The sequence below is a fragment of the Scylla paramamosain genome, chromosome 32 (assembly GCF_035594125.1).
Source record: "Scylla paramamosain isolate STU-SP2022 chromosome 32, ASM3559412v1, whole genome shotgun sequence".
Classification (NCBI taxonomy): Eukaryota; Metazoa; Arthropoda; class Malacostraca; order Decapoda; family Portunidae; genus Scylla; species Scylla paramamosain.
Window position 1 is genome coordinate 16677381 of NC_087182.1, and position 20405 is coordinate 16697785.

General features: G+C 39.1%; 2 protein-coding genes across 2 annotated transcripts; one reads left to right on the forward strand and one right to left on the reverse strand.

Annotated features, from left to right (window-relative positions):
* Nucleotides 1-1298: 1298 nt before the first annotated feature.
* LOC135089290 (conserved oligomeric Golgi complex subunit 8-like) lies at nt 1299-10296 on the forward strand. The gene is made up of 13 exons (XM_063984789.1): nt 1299-1441; nt 2226-2297; nt 2780-2904; nt 3242-3394; nt 4530-4652; nt 4756-4858; nt 5173-5283; nt 5529-5689; nt 6191-6340; nt 6935-7066; nt 7185-7337; nt 7513-7710; nt 9004-10296. The coding sequence occupies exons 1-13, from the start codon at nt 1387-1389 to the stop codon at nt 9490-9492; spliced, it is 2025 nt and encodes a 674-aa protein (XP_063840859.1). The 5' UTR covers nt 1299-1386; the 3' UTR covers nt 9493-10296.
* Nucleotides 9485-19324, reverse strand: LOC135089291 (phosphoacetylglucosamine mutase-like). Its single transcript, XM_063984790.1, has 9 exons — nt 19107-19324; nt 16160-16230; nt 15533-15758; nt 15080-15211; nt 14409-14649; nt 13721-13904; nt 13129-13356; nt 12520-12689; nt 9485-11962 (listed from the first exon to the last, which is right to left on the reverse strand). Exons 1-9 carry the CDS (start codon nt 19307-19309, stop codon nt 11693-11695), a joined length of 1725 nt encoding a protein of 574 aa, XP_063840860.1. The 5' UTR covers nt 19310-19324; the 3' UTR covers nt 9485-11692.
* Nucleotides 19325-20405: the final 1081 nt, after the last annotated feature.

Genomic DNA, 20405 nt, shown 5'->3' on the forward strand with positions numbered 1-20405 from the left:
AAAATACTCGTTCAGAATTTTACTAATCTCTTCCTCAGAACTAACCAGTTCCCCATCTGCTACCTTTAATGGGCCTATTGTTTCTTTATTCTTCGTCTTATATACCTGATAAAATTCCGTGGGATCCGTCTTCGCCCGGATGGCTAACTTTAATTCATAATTGTTTTTAGTTTTACTCGTCAACCTCCTGACTATTCTAACTAATTCATTATATTGTGGCCTTAAAACTTCTTCCCCTGGTTTTAATCTTTTACATATAGTTCTCTTCCGCCCTATGTAATGTTTTAACCTAACAGTCATCCAGTTACTATAATTTTTCTGCGATGTTATTGCTCTATAAGGGATGCTTGCAAACTGTCCTGTATGTAATTTATCAACGAAATATTTATACAACTCATCTATAAATATTTCTTCGATAAATTACAAACTGGACAGTTACCAAACATCCCTTATAGAGCAGTAAGATCTCAGAAAATTTACCCTAAATGGATGACTGTTAGGTGTTTTAAGAGAGAGAGAGAGAGAGAGAGAGAGAGAGAGAGAGAGAGAGAGAGAGAGAGAGAGAGAGAGAGAGAGAGAGAGAGAGAGAGAGAGAGAAAGCAAAAAATAGAAATAGCGTAATAGATTTACCACAACCATTGCCACAACTCACGTAAAAAAAGGAAAGCGTCAAGAGTGAATACCTAACAGGATGCCACACTAGCCAGGAAGGTAAGGTTATTAGGTGCTACACTGTTTCTTTCCATCTTTCATTCATTCTTCCTCCTCAAAAGTTTTTTTTTTTTTTTTCATCGTTTCTCCTCAAAGGTACTATACTCCTTTTCCTTCCTCCTCTCCTTCCTCCAGTATGCTACTCCTACCTTCCCTCCATTCATTTTTCCTTCTTTATTCCTCAGAAATGTTGCTCCTTCATTTCATCCATTCTTCATTCCTCTCCTTTCTCATAAATTGTACTTCCTCACTTCATCCTTCCTTCTTTCTTTCCTCGGAGATGTTTCTTCTCTTCATCCATTCTTCCCTCCCTTGTCTTCCTCCTGCTTCTGAAAGATACTACGACTTTCCATTATTTTCTTCCTACCCTCAAAGAAAGACACAAACCCTGAAAAGGAAACGCAAGTAGAGCTAAAACGGATCCTAACATGAACACCGCACCGTTGGAAAGAGGGAATTCCTGCCCTTTATTATATTTTTATGTGTGCTGACTTTTATTGGTTTCTTTGGTTCTGAAAAGTGTTAGATAGATATGTGGAGTAGTTTTGTTTACTTTTCTTCCATGTATGATGATGTAGGAGTTTTAAGTGATAAAAGTAACATTTGACAGGAGGTGGGAGGTGACGTCAGCACGGCCAGGCAGCAGACAGGCAGCATTGGGACGTCAGCACCGGCATGGAGGTGGAAGTAGAGGAGGTGGCCAATCTTCTCTTCGAGGACGGGATTCCTGGTAAGGTGATGCCTGTGTGTGTGTGTGTGTTGGTGGGCGTCAGGGTGCAGGGGAAACTTGGCTTGTAGCTTGTGCTGGACTGATTGGCAGGGTTTATTTCCCCCAACAGATTTTCACCCTGGCGTTTTTTCCCCGCTGACAGTTTCCTTTCGGACATATACTCCTATGGTCTTCCTCAGTGCGTGTCGGGTAGCAGTGTGTCGTGACGGCCACACGCTGCCTGTTAGTGTCTGAGCTTGGGTCTTGTAATGTTTGGGTAGAGTTGCTTGCGGGGTATTAAAATGCACGATTGGAAAATATAGGTTAAGCATATCATTTATGGCAAGCAGGGTAAATTTGCAGTTTGATACACAACTTCGTTTCTCTTGTCAGTGTAAAATATTCAACTCCCAATAAGTGATGTGCATTGTAGTATGTACGAGTCCATTACCCAATTTTTCCCTCCTTCACCTAAATCCTTCAAACAAGCTCGGGGACTTGGTGGGGGGTTGATTATGGTGGGGGAAGCTAAATTTGGACATATGTAAAAAGTCTAAGGGTGAGACGCCATATTTTGAAAACTGGAGACATTTATTACCTAATCTAATAAATATGTGCTGTAATACTGTCCCTTTCCTCCAGTTTATTTATGTTCTGGTTCATTTCCTCCTTGTCTCCCTCTCCCGTCCTCTACTCACTGTGTTTTTTGCTCAATGTAAGGATTTTTATGTACTTGATGTCTATTGCATTATAGTAATTCTTTCTAGACAATCTTGGGAACTGTTTGTGAATCTTGTGTTTTCAGACGGTTGGAATGAGAATGATGACTTTCCTAACTACATCATCCAGCTGGCCTCCTGTGGTGTGGAGAAACTGGGTATGTTTTGATAAATTTCCAGTTCCTCAACAAACTTCATATGACAGACAAAACTTTTTTTTTCTGATAAGTTTTGATGTGTTTTTAAATAATCTGCCACCACTTTCTGTCACAAATTGCTCCTTTGTCATGTTCGCCTCCCCCCCCCAAGAAACAGCAATTTACGACAAAAATTGATTACAAATTAGTGAAAAACACATCAGAATTTACCAGAAGAAAATAGTTTCATCCTTGCAAATACCATTAGTAACCTCACCAACACTGCACAGTAAATATATACATTAAGGGGTTCAAAATACTCGGCACAAGAAGCTCTAGCCAGTGAGACACGTCATGAAAGTAGAAGTGAATTTGTAGTGATTCTGGAATAATACCAATATTTTTTTGTTTTATTTTCCATGAACTTTCTTGAAAGATGGTACAGATATGTATGAATATTTAAAAATCATAGGTTTGTATTATTGTATTTGTACTTAATGCAGGCAAGGAGAGTGCACACCTGCATGAAGAAAGGAATGCCATTTTGGATCAGACCAAGGACCTCGCCTACACCAACTACAAGACCTTCATCCACACAGCTGACTGTTCCAAGACCATCTACAATGATGTGAGTGAAAAAATGTTTGTCATTCATTACCATTGATAATACTTCTTTATAGAAGACTGATGTCCTCAGCATTTTCAAGTTATATACTGTCAACCCTCACTGAATATCAATTGACACTTGCATATATGAATTGCCCTTGCCTGTTCCCAAATTATCTTTCTTTGACATGATATTTTTTTCTGATAACAAGTTCACTAATATTAGTCTGGTGCTCTGAAGGAAATTTGTTATGCACGTCTGGCTTGGATTAGTGTGTTTGGGATTGATTGTTGTGAGTTGACAATATATAGTTTACCCACCACTTTGTAGTGTGCATCATCATCTCATCTGCTTGCAGTTTACCAGTGTGGAAAGTCACCTGGAGGGATTGTCTTCCTGTCTTCCTAACCTGAGAACAAGTGTTGAGAGTTTCTTGGCCACTTCCAAGAACCTGGCCCAGTCAAGACACCTCACCTCACTCACTCTCACCAAACACACACAGCTACTTGAGGTTAGCTGGACACAACATCATGTCTTGTTAAGTACAGGTGAATTGTCATTTGCAGACAAGTCTCGTTCTTAAAGTTTATAAACAAAAAAAAAATGTAAATTGAGAAGAATTGTAGGATTTTTATTTCAATTTAATTAGTTTTCAATATTCTAAGGTAATATTTTCAGTTTTATACATAAATAGAGATTTTACATTCATAGTTTAGAGCAAATGGAAATATATTTTTGACAACTTCATAGAATCAAATTGAGTATTCATAGTAAATATAAATTTGCCAGTATGTATTTCTTAATTACATAAGAAACATATGTATGTAAAGTACTGTATTTGATGGCTCATAAGATGCATGGGCTCATAAGACACACCCAGTTTTGGCAGACATTGAAATGAAAAAAAAAAGATAAATGAGTGGATTTAAGCTCTGAATATGAAGTGAAGGATTTCACCTGACATTTGAAGACTCTCACATGCATTTAGATCATTATTAGATCCCAATATTTTGCATTTAAAAACTTTAATATTTGCTAGTAGCCTACGTACCAATCTTGTTGCGAGATGTAAACATGTATCTGGCATATGGTGTCGGCAGTGACTGTGAGAGACTACAGGGGTAATAAAGTTTGTTCAAAAGAAAGTTAAAAGATAGGTGCAATTTTAATAGTATGAAAGTGTCATATCTCAAGGAGTAACAGCATCACACTAAAGAATGCAGTGAAGCTTGCCTGTGTCGCCGGGTTTGGCGTATAACCAACTGCGTGTTTGTTTTGGTACATGCAATGCGTGGTGCTTGGTTACTTAGGCAAATTCTTCCTGATTGGTGTCATTTTATGTGAGTTACTGATAAGTATGACCTATTATATATTGTTACCTTGAAAGAAAGAATTTTGTGGTGTAGTGCCAATCATCACTTTGTTTACATGTGTGAAGATGTCTGGGGTTTGATTTTAGAGTCTCTGTTGCCATAGACTTACCACCAACCACTGCCTCAATACTGAACCTTGGCCTCATAGGACAGGCTCATTTCCTGAGACATTTTTTGGGGGAAAAAAGGTGCGTCTTATGAGCCATCAAATATGGTATATATAGTTTAGAAGTCTGGTTTGTCTTTCTAAGGAGATCATTGAATTGTCTGCAGATTCTTGAACTGCCTCAGCTGATGGACACCTGCGTGAGGAACGGTTACTATGAGGAGGCTCTGGAGATTGTGGCGTATGTCCGGCGGCTGGAGAAGAAACACACAGACATTCCTATTATTGTGGTAAGATTAATAGCCAACATGACATTCACATTGGGTGGTCAGTCATTCATCTCTGCCACATTACCCAAGTGACACAAAGTAATTTCCAGCATTCTTTCTGCAGGGCATTGTGAAGGAGGTACAGGCAGGCACTCGCCTCATGCTGAGCCAACTCCTCGCACAGCTACGCTCGCCCCTGGCACTGCCACAGTGCCTCAAAGTGATAGGTGAGTTTTGTCTTTTTTTTATACTTGGCTGACTGATTAAGTATGGCTTATCTAACAATTCTCTCTCTCTCTTGTTCTCGGAGAAATTCTTTATCTACATGCATGTGACGTGTGATCCAGAGACTTCCCAGCTGGCCATGATGGAAGATAGATCACTTAATCCTTTCCTTGCTTGTTGTCATCTTTTCACTCTCCTTTCTTTTTCCATGCAAGTTCCTCTTATACCTCTACTTTTGTGCAAATGTCATTTGTAACATTTAATAAAACATTCCCCTGAGAAGCTGCAGTAAGTAATGTTGCCCCAAACCTTTCAGGCTTGTTGAGGCGTCTTGATGTCTTCACTGAGCCTGAACTGAGACTGAAGTTCCTCCAAGCTCGAGACTCTTGGTTTAATGGCATCTTAAAGAGCATACCAAGGGAAGATGGTAAGATGTGACATGAATGCCAGAACTTGAGTGCTCACATTAGTGATTAGCTGAATCATTCAATCATCCTTGAGTCATTGGATGCATTCACTGTTTGAGGAGAGCAAGTTTGTTGGTAAGATATATACTCATGTTGAGAAACTTAGCTGTATTGTATTGCCTTACATATTTTAGTATGATTCTCTTTTTATCACAGTGCTTCTGTAAAATCCATGCCTAATGTTTCATTTCCTCTGCCGTGCTAGCCTACCAGCACATCATCAAGGTGGTGGAGGCCTCCAGGGTGCATCTCTTTGACATTGTCACACAGTACCGTGCCATTTTCTCTGATGACGACAACAGATTTGGTCTTGGGGACCCTGAGGTCAATGAACAAGCAATATTCCATGGCTGGATATTGCACAAGGTAAATTTCTTAATTGTTAGTACTATCTGTGAAATAGCTCTTCATTTGTCACAGTAATGATGTGTTGAATGAAGACAGATTGAGGTTATTTGACAAGTTGAAGGATAGATTTGTCAAGATATTGAGGAGTAATGTGAAGGGTACAAGTTTTAAGCTAAGGTGTCTTTTGAGAGCTTTCACTTTATCCTGGACAAGATGAGTTGAATCAGTCTTTATAACCATGTGAAATCTTTGCCTTCAGAGGCATGTCATGCACTGAGCAGATCTGACATCATCTTATATTCCCTCTTGGTGGAAGCTTGGTAATTATATATATATATATATATATATATATATATATATATATATATATATATATATATATATATATATATATATATATATATATATATCCATTGTGTTACATAGGGATGATTTAAAATGTTCATATTTCATCAGGATAATTCCTACAAAGGACTGATGAACATTAGGTATAATACCTTCTTTTCCTTACCATCTCAGGTTAACCAGTTCATCAGACTGGTGGAGAGGGACCTGCAGCGAGGAGTGGGTGGCAACCTGGAGGCTGTCCTGGCGCAGTGTATGTTCTTTGGCCAGTCTTTCAGCCGCATTGGAGCCGACTTCCGAAACCTCTTAATCCCTCTATTCCAGGTGAGTGTTCATTAGTGAGATATGTGAAGGTAAGACGAGGTTTTCATTTATAGATTATTTTTGTGCTTTCTACCTTTTCATCTTTGATTTTTGCCTCCCACTTTTTTTTTTATTTACACTGCATTTTTGTAAGCCGGAGTTATTTATTCAGTGTAGAGGAACTATCACCACCTTATCAGAATGTACCTTCCAGTTCTGATAGATAGATCTTAACTTCATTTTACTTTGAAATGGTTTGACATGTAGTAGTAGTTATAATTTCAATTAGTACACGAGTGAAGGATTCATGCATAATACATTCAGTAATTTTTTGTTCACTGAACCTTATGGAGTATTTAGCATGTGTGCAATTGTGGTGCTTCCTCAACAGTACCTCAGGGCACAACAGGGGCAGTGATGGATTCCCTATTCTGCAGTTTAAGGTGTAATTAACTGAACTCTGGTACAGCTGGAAATGATGTTGGAAGTGGAATATCTGGCTCGGTCAATATCAAGGGTACATGTTACTCATTGCATTCATTGTATATCATTTTTGAGTCAAATTTTCAGCCTCTGCTTACCTGTTAGCAATTTGATCCACCTCCGTCTTTACAGAAAGCAGCCTTGACACAGCTTGAAAAGGACATCAGAATTGCTAATATAAAATTTGATGAGACTCTGAGCTGTTTCTCTCTTATGGAAGCCCAACAACTAAGTTCATCTGCAACACTTCTGCCAGAAACACAGGTGAGTCTGATTGCAGCAATTATGCATGTACATGTGATCCAGTCATTATTTTCACCACTGCTCACATGACTTTATCAGACCATCCCCATTTAGGTGTAAATAATGTGTTTATTTCTAGGACAAGACCAGACCACCTCTGTCTCTGATGGAGTTTGCACCACTGGCTCACTACATGAATGGCCTGGTGGCCGCCTTCAACACCTTGCGGCAGTGTTGTCCTGTGGCCACTCTTTCAGGAGCCATGAAGCTCATCCAGCAGTCTCTTGGAAAAGTGAGCAAGAAAGTAACTTTGCTTTAGTTCTTAAAATAGAGAGGTTTTATCAGAGGAGTTCAGTTTCCTGTTGCTGAATGTAATTTGGGAGCCAACATGTATATCCACTAATGGCAAATGGGTCGTTACAATTTGAAGCTCAGTATTTCTATAAAAAAAAGTTTTAATTTTTCAGGTTATTTCGGCTTTGCTTGAGCTGCACAGGTTGGAGAGTTCTGGCTTCACGGCACGAGAGGTGGCATCATTCCAGCGCATGTGCTCTGTGGTGGCCAATGACCTCTTCCCACACATCAATAAATGTCTGCGCTGTCTGTATCCTCTCCAGCAAATATCACTCATCACTGGTATTCCTGTTAACCAACTTCAGAGACAGGTACGTACTACTCTCTCTGTTTTGTTAAAATTGGCTGCACCTTTCCTTCATTGACTAAGGGATGGGCTCCATCTTGCATGCTCCAGTGATGTTTTTGTAGCCTATGCCGTAGTTTACTTTGTATACTAGATATGTGATTCTCATTGATATTGTGACCAGCAATGATTGCAAAACCCAGGTGTTCACAAAAACTCATCATGCAATCTGACATTTTTAGGAAATTTTCTTAATTAAATTTAGAGTGATTTTGTGCTGCTGAATACGATTATTAGAGCATGCAACAGGTAGCCCAGCCCTACGAAGGAAAACTCCAGCCAATCAGTGAAATCCTCTCTTACCAGGTTAGGAGCCAAAGATCCTGGTTGAAAGAATTGACTAGTTATGATGAAAACCATGAAGTTTTTTTTATATTACACACTTACTGGCATGGATGGAGCTGCTAAAGGTCGTTGGTTTGGGTGCCTCATTTTCTTATTCTATCTATACTTTGATACCTTAAATAGGTGGCTGGAAACTCAATTCCTTTTTGCAAAATTACACACAAAACAAAATGTATTATAATAATCCCTGAAATGATAGAATTTAATTGCTGATTTCTACTTTCCTATCACCAAGGCAAGTGCAGCTCATAATGTCCCAACCCCCCAACAGTGTGAGCATTCCCAGGTGACATCTGATTGTGAAATGTAGCAGTCCATGGTACAGGTGCTGAGATGTCAGTCATCAGCTTAGAATGGGAGTTTCTGATAATATTGGCCATCCACTGAAGCATGAGGACTGAACAACCCCACTGCCATCTCTTCACCTGTATCACAGACTGCCAGCTAGCACACTCTGTGTACACAGAGTCAGCCATTTGGTCATCACAAGCTGCTTAGTCAATGAGAGGAAAGCAGAAATTAACAATTAGTCTCATGCAATATATTTAACCAAATGCAAAGTGCAGTGGGCAATTTACAAAAGTAGTTTTCAACAGAAGTTCCTTAGCAGCCACTCTGCACCTTTCCTATACTGGCTGCCTCCTATTTGAAGTCATTAGTGGTTAGTTCTCTAACCTGGTCTTTACTTTTTTTAAAAGACTTTAGTAAATAAATACATGATTCATAAACATCCTGTGTGTTGGAGTTGGGGAAAGCACAATTTGAGATATATGCACCACCATTAGGTGGTGCAAATGTCAATATCATGACTACATTTGTAATGTAGAGTGCACCTTGTAATGCAGGACACCTTCACTGATTATTCTACTGTTCTTCTACCATAGGACTAACAAGCTCCCTATGTACCTTTCAGAACTGTGGTCAGTTAAAAAGTGAGGAATTACTTGCCCCTATACGACATCTGTTACCCGAGGTGGAAGAGAAAGTCCTCGACTTTAATGTGAGAGAGACTATCATAGAAGAGAGAGGTTCTGACATGGACTTGACACAGACAATGCAGACAGACATTTCAGGTGACAGACTAGAAACCCCAGCAGTAGTTCAGGCCACAGCTGGGGATGCTGACCAGACTCCAGATGTAACAGGAACAACCCAGGAGTTTGAAACTCCCAGCAATATAGAAACTTTTAAGGAAAATACTAAAGCAGTGTATACGTTAGGTCCAGACAATGAAGATACACAAATTATTTTAGTACATGATGAAAGACAGTCCTTAACTGATGAGCCCTTGGTAAATGAGGAAAATGTGCCGGAAAATGTGCCATCCTCTCACAACCCACCTGTGCCAATTCAAGACACGTCCATAGTTACACCTGATAGTGTCACCCATACAATTTCTTGAATTACCATTACTGTACAGAATATTATTATTAATCCATGCCATACAAGTTGGTAAATGTACAAAAAAAAAAGTTTACCAACAAAAAATGAAGGAACAGGGCAAAACACAAGAAAAATTTCCCAGTCTCTCAAACAAATGTACACCTTCAGTGCAGGAAAACATTGTGCAGTTTGAATTTTTTTTTATACACATCTTTTTTACAAAAATCGTTATTTTTCCCTACTTACGTTATTTATTGTGTTCTGGATCCTAAAAATTACTCTGGCTCAGTACTTCCTGCAAACATGGGGGCAATACAATGCTTTAGCTGCTAATTGGCCTTGCTTGCACTAAGTGTCTTTAAAAACATGCAGTTGCATTCCTATTGAAACCATTTTTGGACTACCATACTAACTAACTTTTGGATAATGTAGTACTTTCACAAATAGGGATAGGAATACTACAGTTATATCACTTAAAATCTTTTAAAAATGGGACTTTGCAAGCTAATCAGCAGCAAGAGCCACCTTCCTAGTGTGTTCCATTACCCTGTACTGAGAACATCCAGTCAGATGTGTGGATCACACTTACAACACCTTGCAAGTGCAGGGAAGGAGTGAACACTACTGTGGTGAGTGGTGGCAAAGGTTGGCATCTATGCAGACCTTGCCCTTACACTTGTTATTGTCAGCAGCATTTTCACTACAACATAATAAATTTGATGTTATGCTACTTTTCCTTTTTTCTCATTGATGTGTGTGTGACCTTGTGATTCTGAAGAACCTCAATTGTGTAATATTGCTGAAAAATATATGAATAATTTCTGTGCTTCTTTCATGCAACAACCTACTCATCCACTACTCTTTACATAACTGTCATGGAGCTTCACAGCACAAGAGAATATACTACAGTACATGCTCTTTATCACTGACATTCCTTCTCAAAGTACTCTTGAGCTTTTATGCTGAAGCATCTCAAACATCCACAAGTTCAGCTGTTCCACCAGCTCCCCAAGCCCACTGGCCATCAGGAGGATCAAAAACAGAACTGGAGCATTGTCAACAACTGCAATATTTTCGGTCATACTAACTATATTCAACTTTGGTAAAATAAATCAGATTTTTCATAACTCATGATTAAGGACTGAAGAATAACCTGCCTGAGATGCTTTAAACATTAGTCTGACTTTGGACAAAATTCCAAGCACACAGGCCAAGATTCAGTCAATTCAAACATTTTGCATTCAGTAAATATTTGACACCATTACCAAAAATAACTGCATATCACAAGCATAGAACTAGAGCCATTACAACAACAAAACTAATAACTACACAAGTGCAGTACATAAATATACATACACAAAGCACTCAAATTTCACATTAATGAATTAACGTAAATCATTCCAATTTAAATAAAGAATATAATAACATTAGCCTATAAAAAGCACCAACACCAAGTTTTACAGCATTAAAAATCTACCTGGTGTTTGTTGGTAATCTCCCATTTATCACTAATGGACAGCACTACAAACAGGTTGACCCAGCAGCTTACCTTGCCTGGCTGTTGTGTCAACCCTCCCATTAAGGCACTCAATCCAAACACAGCTCTCCAAAACCTCTGAAATAACTCAATGTATTCTGCTATACATAAAGGAATGTAATGACAAAGTAAGTAATCTCACCATAAAAATGCCTGCCAATATTCACTGCATGCCCTCCAAGGAACATCACCTAGGATAAACTAGGGCAAGTGCTATTTCCATATCCAGAATGTATAATAAGTTAAATAAGCTTAATGTCATTCATTCAACAAAATATTTTGTTTTATAGACCGACAAAGACAAGCCAAATTTTTTTTAAAGTTTTGCAGTTAATGCAGGGAAGACAATTACCATTCTAAACCCAAACTTTCCACTTAAAATCCAAAGCAAAACAAGGCTATTTCCACCACCAGCTTGAGTAATGGCATCTCAAATCCCAGTACCAATCAATATGGAATATAGCCTCAAATTAACTTTTAAATGCCTTCTGATTCATGAGTGGTAAATGGACCAATCACATAGAATGCCAGCTGTCATACTGTACTGTGCAGAAAAATTCAATCAACTGTGATAAACAGAAGACAGAAATATTCAATGAATCTAAGAAAGCATCCAAACTTATCTCAAGAAATAATGCTGGACACTTGTCAATGCAGCTTTCATCAAGACACTGTTGTGTTCTTAACAAGGAGGTTTTGGTCTGTCTCCCACACCACCAGCCTGCTCATAAACCGCACATGCAACCTGCACTGCTAGACTGTCCGTGTTCTCTTGAGTCGAGGCCTCTGCATACACTCGAACAACATCCTCTGTACCTGAAGGCCGCACAAAAGACCTGCCTTTTGGGAAGTTGGCAACGATTTTATTGATGGAGTCTTGTAAGCCTGCCGGTGTGACACAGACTCGCTCTGCATCAGTCGTGGTGATCACAGCCCTGTCAGCCACCATCACCTGAAATGTGGTCAGCTGCAATACTACTAATGCCTGAGCTTGCTACTTTGTTCAGTTCACTCCTACAAACTAAATTATCTAAGCTGTATAGCAGGTTTGCTGAATACTTCATTATCGTCTCATCACAGAGCAGTGTGGTTCAGTCATTTATGGGTTCAGCTGGAGCCACATTCCTTTTGCACTGGGCTACAAACATGATGTGTTCATTCTACTACTTCTGAATACACATTTCCTTTACTAAGATACCACCAAAGAAAGAAGCAAAACAATTGAACAACCTGAAAATTATGATAAAAAATGTGAAAATTCTTTGCCAAGATCCTCACAACTTTTGATCACATCTGTACATCAACTTTTTTTCTCATTTATGTATTCTTAGCCAATCTAGCCATACAAATCTTTTCTACTTCAATCTACTCTTTACCAAGTCTTGCTTCCAAATCTCCAAATTTTGTACCAAAACAATTGATGACAGTACATAGCAAGTTACACTGAGGAGCATTGCACTAACACCTTCCACACACTGCTAGGTTGAATACCAAACAACATGAACATACCTTCATTTGTCTGTTTGGAAGGTCAGTGTAGGCAGCATTCCAGTCCAGTGCTGACCAGCCACGAGCATGAAGCACCGTCTCCACCAGCAGCATGTCAGAGATGGCATCCCCAACCGTCTCATTTATGACATCAAGTACCTGGGCCAACTTCTCAGCTTGAGCATTTTTAGCTGAAATGGCCAGTGTTTAGTGTTTATATACAAGGAAGGAATTGAGGATTATTAGGAGTAACAGAAGTGTGATGGTGAATTGGCTTATTTTAGTCAGAATGGCCATAATTTTCAATACTCATAGGATGAAAAGTCAGAGGAATTTGAAGTAAGAAAACAGTGATAAGTTAAGATGACACAAATTCCCAGAATGCTATGATAAATAAATAAACAAAATGTAATGCATAAACGAAAATCACATAGGTAGTTACGATGATCTCAAGACAGCCAACAGGAAATGAAAATAAAGTTATGGCACCACAACAATGAAATCATAGTGCCAGCTAAATCCTCACCATTACTGTGCCATTAACTCAGTTTTTTTAGAGGAAATGGAGGGAATACACCTTTGTTACAGACTAACCCACTGCCACCACTCGTCCTTCCCTGCCACACCTACCCTTGGCAGCTTCCTTGATGGCTTGCCTGGCAGAGTTGGAGAAGATCACAGTACCGTGACCGTTTGCCTCAAAGTAAACACCAATATCAAAGTCCTGAGCAGCGTGATGCAGGTGCTTGACACCAGTCTTGACGCACGCCACAGGCACGCCAAGCTTCTCTGTGATGTAGGCGGTGGATGCTCCATTGGCATAGGCAGTTTGGACAAGACCAAGGTTAAGCTTCAACCCTGACAAACAAAGGAAAGGTTTAGTTTCAACCCTGGCAAACAAAAGATTCACTTCCATATTACAGACTTGTCACCACTCATTAATTAAAAGGATTTCATTGCCATTCATTGATTCACAGGATTTCATTCATTTTTTGCTATTTTCATAATCTTTGCTTGATGAAAGTAGGCACATTTATCCTGATTTGCCCTCAATATCCTCAGATATATTATCACACCTCACTAAAATACAGACCGTTGAAAATAAATCAGCATATAAAATGTAGGAAGCTGGTGAGGCAGGAGGTTCAGGGTAGATACTCCTATATTCATCTTTTTTAATTTGTAAACTATAACTCAAAGAAACAGCTTGCTTTACACTAACCAGATCCTGCTACCAACTCCTTCAAGTAGCCAGCAACCAAGGTAGCAATTTTGTCCCCGTCCAACATGTAGTACTGGCCACTGCTGTCCACAAAGCTGTACATCACACGGTCTGCATCTCCATCCACCGACACACATCTCACATTCTGGGTCTTGGGCACACCCTCTGGCCACTTCTGCTGCACCTGTGGGATGCAAGTGAGACAGTCAGAAAAATAGGTATTCTATATGACAAGTACATATTTTCTGAACACATAGAAGTAAATACGGAATCCAGGATATCTGGTATCTACCCATAGAGAACACTTGAACACCCACAGTTTTATCACCCATAGTCTTATCACACCATTAACCGGCTGTTTGCATAAACTAGCATTTACCAGCCAACTTTTTACCATCTGTTGCACATTTTCCTTGATAGAAGACTAAAATGCATTGCTATTGTTCAAGACACCTATCCTTCAAATTTCAATGATTCTCTTGACATCTCTTTTGGGATTTACACCTAGGTGGGATTTTTTCCTCCAGTTTTGTTTCCCTTGCCCAGTGACCCTCTTACATAAAAAAAAGCCACTAACCAAAAAAATAAAGCATACATTCTGATGCCTGATGGATGCAGTGCAATACAAAATATGAAATATGACCCTGCTCTAAGCTAAGGTTATAATAAACACTCATGTATAGCTTGCCTTGACATAGTCAGCCCCACACAAGTGGTTGAGGATGCCCTCCCCTTTGTTGTACATGGTGACCTTGAGGGAGTCCTGCAGGTGCTTCGTGAATTCCTCCATGGCCAGTGCTCCCACTCCATTTGCTCCGTCAAACAAAATCACAGGTTCATAGTTTCCATTGGAGGCGCCGCCAGACCGAAGAGTAACAAAAGCCTGAGAAATTTTCTTGTAGTATCCCTCAATGGTTGGCTCACCATACCTGGAGAAGATTTTTGTACTAATATCTACTTTGTCTGCTACACCCTCAAACACCAAAAATTACAGCCTAAAACAAGCCCATTCAAATATGACCCAACTTATCATCAACCAAAGAGCAAAATATCAAATTGAACTTGTACAGGAGACAGAAAAAGTGAACCATGATTAATAAGTCAGTTACATTCCACAAAATACATTTATAAATAAGAAAACTTGTAAACTGGGATCAACCAGTCACTTAAAGCAATAATAATATTTTCAGGACTTTATGAAATTTTGATACAAATGCAAATTCAACGTCCATACAAGGACAAAACCACCTACTTCATTTTAGTTTTCAATATTTGTAAATCACGTGTTTCCAAATCAAGTTTTGCTGTACTCTCCTACCATCACCACTACCACAAAAGAGTACCACCACCACCACGTACTCTCCGCCATCATTGTGGCAGGTCACCATGTAGTGCAGCACTGGTGTAGAGACAACGCCAAGGTCCCTCACCTCCCCACCCGCCGCCGCCACACCCGCCAGCACAGCGTCACGCAGGCTGTTGCTGCTCGGCCTGAAGAGACATGAGGCAGTTATAGATCATTAGTTTAAAGTATCTTATAACTGGCTATCCAACATTTTTCAACAACACAAGAAGCCTCCTCAAAAGCAACAAAGGCAAATTTATGAAAATACAAAAAGAGATTTGTGTACATTCAGTAGTTACCCAAGTTTTCAATAATTCTGCAAAAAGAAACCCTCTATAATACTTGTACCAAATTTCCTCTCCTAACACCAATTATACTTCATTACCACATGAAATACAATATACAGAGACAATATTAAGATAAAATATAAACAACACAAATGGAAATGAGCAACACAGCCCCAGCACCTTGTGTCTCTGCCAACGATAACAAGAGCAGCATTCCCAGTGTTGATCTTGGCAGCACTGGTGATGGCCTCCAGTGCTGCAGCAATCCCGTCATCGGTGGCATTGACCAGCGTGGTGGCGTGTGCTTCCCAGGCAGGGGCAAGCATCTCTCCCTGAGGGTCCACCAGCTTCACTCCATTGTCTGGCACTGGGTTGTGTGAGGCAGTGATCATGACCCCAATGGCCGCTGGAGATACAGAGGATGCTTATCAAAATCTTCAACAAACTATTATAAGTTTTCAAACGTTTGATTCTCTATGACCTTCTATAAACGTACATACACATGCACATATAACTATAATCATTCAACCATAGACTGTCTCCTAAATGAGAGTAATGGGGGTCTTTGTAGCTGATAATGCAAAACCAAAATGAAACAAGTAAATCTGAGGATGCCAGTCAAGTTTAACTCACGTGAAAGTGGGAAAACACAAGATAAACAGTTATGTATGCAAAACCATATCTGGACATGGAGATGAAAAGTAATTAACAGAGGACTGTGACAGAGATAGGGAATGAAAGATGCTATGAAAGTTCAAATGTAATACTGCAAATAAATGCATTACTGAAATCCTTCTGGTGGCTTACCTCTGGTGTCCCTGGACCGCATGGCTGCCAGGATGCCCATGCGATACATGACGAAGTCCAGTTCCTCAGCCCTGGATAATTATACCATCATTAACTATGAGCCTGGCTCCCACACAGCACAGATCAAACACATGGAAACATACAACCCGGCCACTCTGAATATCCTGAAAATTGTTATTTCATTCAGATCTCCACAAGATATTGGCATTCTTAGATCAACCACCATTTTATCATTACTTAAGAATTGAGCATGTAAACCTCAATAAGCTTACACATCAAGTCCCCTGAGGAGGAGCCTTGGGATTTCTCTATTCTGAACACAAATCTCCATTACAGCACCATGTCACAATTGGCATCAAAACCAACATTATATTTTTCAAAGACAAGCATCCACCCATATTATATTTCCCTCTACATAATGATTAACTAATTTCTTCAGTTAACTTTTTATCTGAAAGTTACAAATGTGTGGGAAAATGCACATCATTAAAGAGTATGACGGAGGTAACTATGATGAAATTAATGAGTTCAGCATAAAGGAAAACCATGAGGATCTTGCACTGAAAAACATCTCATGAATCAATAACAAAACTCCACAACTATTCCAATTACAATAAATAACAATAAATTCATCCATCAAGCCCATATCAGCTGCTATCACAGGTCTTATCTTTCTTCACACATATTATCAGATACCGCTGGTAACTGTAAAGGACGAGATAGTGTTGATTCGTTTCCACTACTGGGCAACGTTCAATAAGAGTCTGCTGGCACTGCACTGCTCATATTTAGATTTACAAACAATTTTATTCAATCCTACCTAAATCATTTACCTTAACTACCACTTGCCAGACAGATAAGTTACTTTAATGATGATATAGTACTTATGATACCAAATTACTTTGATAATTACACACTCTACCACTTTACTAAACTAACAAGTTATTTTAATTAATACATACTTACCACTTATCAGACAAAGTTGTTATTTTAATTACTGTACGTCGCATGAAATAATCTACTTTATCAAATACCACTTATCAGATGGTCAAATTACTTGAATAATTGTATTTCAATTATACATCAGACTGTCAAATTACATACCACTTTTCAAACAGCCAAATTACTTGACCAAAAATGACTCACTGATATGACAAATGCATAATCCAGTTTTTAATTATGTGCCAAGCCGTCTTTCACCTGTCACACACTCCACCATTCGCGCGTTGCCTCAGACCAACACCTGTACAACCCTGCTTCCTCATTCACTGGTACAGTCTACATTCCCTCACTCCCATTGTTAAATACCACCCATATATTCCCCAATTCCTACTGAGACTACCATACATTCCTTGATTCCCACTGACATAACCATATATTCCCCAATTCCTACTGAGACTACCATACATTCCTTGATTCCTAGTGTAAAATAACCACATTCCCTTATTCCCACTATTAAACACCTTTGCATTCTTTGATTCCTACTGAAGGATAACAATACATTCCTTAATTCCAATTCATTCACACTTTTCTAATTCCCATCTGTATATTCCCAGATTCCTAATTCCCACTTGTATGTTCCCAGATTCCAAGTTCAATCACCTTTATTCCTGGATTCCTAATTCCCACCTGTGCTTTTTTCAGATTCCTAATTCTCATATGATCCTAGATTCCTAGTTCTTATTTGTTCATTCCTGGATTCTTGGTTCCTATCTTTACATTCCCAGATTCTTAATTCCCACCTCTCTACATTCTCAGATTCTTTATTTCTAACATTCCCAGATTCCTAATTCACATTTGCACATTCCCAGATTCCAAACTTATAACTGTACATTCCCAGATTCTTAATTCCCACATGTACATTCTCAGATTCCTAATCTATACCTGTGCATTCCCAGATTCCTGATTCATACCTTTTGATTCCTTGATAATTTCCACCTCTATATTCCCAGATCCTTAATTCTTAGATTCCTAATTCATACCTGCATATTCCCCTATTCCTAATTCACATGCACATTCTCAAATCCTAATTCCAGCATATTCCCATATTCTAAACTCACATCTGTACATTCCCAGATTCCTAATTCACACCTGTACATTCCCAGATTCCTAATTTACACCTGTACATGCCAATTCCTAATATACACCTGTACATTCCTAATTCCTAATACACACCTGTACATTTCCAGATTCCTAATTTACACCTGTACATTCCCAGATTCCTAATTTAAATCTGTACATTCCCAGATTCTTAATATACATCTGTACATTCCTAATTCCTAATACACAACTGTACATTTCCACATTCCTAACACACCTGTACATTCCCAGATTCCTAATTCACACCTGTACATTCCCAGATTCCTAATACACACCTGTACATTCTGATTCCTAATACGCACCTTTACATTCCCCGATTCCTAATTCACACTTATACATTCCTAGATTCCTAAAACACACCTGTACATTCCCAGATTCCTAAAACACACCTGCACATTCCCAGATTCCTAATTCACACCTGTACATTTTGCCACATATGTAGTAAATTCTTAACTTCATTCCCACCAGTACATTCCCAGACTCCATGACACCTGTGGCATTCCAAGACTCATAATTAACAGCTGGACATTCCCACATTCCTGAATCACACCTGCACTGCACTCCCAGATCACTAACACCTGCAAACCCCAACATTCCAACCGCACATCTGCAATACCCAATTAAGACCTGCACGTGACCCCACACCTGCCGTGACCTCCCATATGGTCGTAAAGGGAAGAATCTTGCCCCCTAACTAACTGTCACCTGGCATTTACACACACACACACAGACAGACTGGTTTTCACACCGCTAGGGGAAAAAAAAAAGTAAAATTTCTTTAAAACTCACCCGTTTCTCAATAACTACAGATGGTTGGAAGGTAATTATCGTGGTATATGATACTTACTTCGTCCTGAATCCCGCTGTTCCATATTTAATTGTCTTAGTGGTTGTTTTAGGGTGAGATTCCTTTGCTACACGAACTGTCTCGGCGAACATCCTCCCACTTTCCATGCTGACAGGTGACTGGCCGCGCCGCCCTGCCAGGCTGCCAGCCACGCGCCAACCTCGCCGGCCGCTCCTGTCACAGTTGCCATCTCTACCTGTCATTAGCTGCACAAACTAGATCAAATAGTCTAATCCCTCTAATCAGTCAAAGTTTAAAAATTTACATAGAATAGATATGCAAAATACACGTGATTTCGTCTATTTTTCTCATTAATAGCCGGCCGCTCCTGTCACAATTATTATCTCCTTTATAGTTGCCAGCCGTTAGTCATAAGATAAAATTGTCTAATCTCTCTATTGCATCTAAGTATATGAATATAGACAAACTTGTTATATAAAATACACGTAATTCCACTTTCCGGCCCCCTCCCCCTCTCTCATAATTATAATAGTTGTCAACCTCGCCGGCCGCCCCTGTCGACAGTTGCCATTCTTGCCATACATCGCACTAACCAGAGAAAATAGTCTAAACCCTCAAATTAACCCAAGTATATGGATTAACATAGACTAAATATAAAAATCACACGTAATTGCAACGATTTCCTCGTATAAAAGTGATAAAATCCGATAGTTATGGTCCCCTTCCTGGTAGATAACATTTCCCTAATCAGCTCACTATCCGCATATCTTGCAGGAAAATACTAAACAGATAAAGCAATATAAAAAATTAAAAAAAACATATCAAACAAAACTCAAACATTTACATCACACGTATCACATTCCTTCCGATAATCTTGATTACCACAGGTATTGTTGTGTTACATATTCCCAACCGCTAAAGATTCATTCCCTCTTTTAAAAATTTACCACTACTTTAACTGAATAACCACTCAAGGGAAACAAGTTGTCTCTCATATCCCTTTCCGATTTAATAAAGTATCCCATTCAAATCCAAAGTATATAGTAGATCAACGTAGAGTTATAATCCTTCTCGTTGCTGAGATACGAAATACCAAAGCTCACTATACAATAATTGAATGCTTCCAAACATTGATGGTTTGCTCTTCACATTCAGTTACTCCTTACGCCTGCCTTATGTAAACATTAGTAATACGGTCAAGCATTGTTACTAAGTGAAGGCTCTAGTTTAATTATGTAACCTTACCAGCTGTTCATAACAGTTTCCCTTGCTTTGGTTTCACATCTTCCGGCCTTAATTAAATTCATTAGCACTTGTTACTTGATCTTAAGAACCTGA

Excerpts from the sequence above, each read along its gene's own strand:
- LOC135089290 (XM_063984789.1), top strand. The coding sequence starts at position 1,387 with ATGGAGGTGGAAGTAGAGGAGGTGGCCAATCTTCTCTTCGAGGACGGG. Across the intron at positions 6,341-6,934 it reads TCTTAATCCCTCTATTCCAG|AAAGCAGCCTTGACACAGCT; the intron begins GTGAGTGTTCAT and ends CCGTCTTTACAG. Across the intron at positions 7,067-7,184 it reads CACTTCTGCCAGAAACACAG|GACAAGACCAGACCACCTCT; the intron begins GTGAGTCTGATT and ends GTTTATTTCTAG.
- LOC135089291 (XM_063984790.1), bottom strand. The coding sequence starts at position 19,309 with ATGACAGGTAGAGATGGCAACTGTGACAGGAGCGGCCGGCGAGGTTGG. Across the intron at positions 15,759-16,159 it reads GCGGTCCAGGGACACCAGAG|CGGCCATTGGGGTCATGATC; the intron begins GTAAGCCACCAG and ends CTGTATCTCCAG. Across the intron at positions 13,357-13,720 it reads GGAGTTGGTAGCAGGATCTG|GGTTGAAGCTTAACCTTGGT; the intron begins GTTAGTGTAAAG and ends TTTGTTTGTCAG.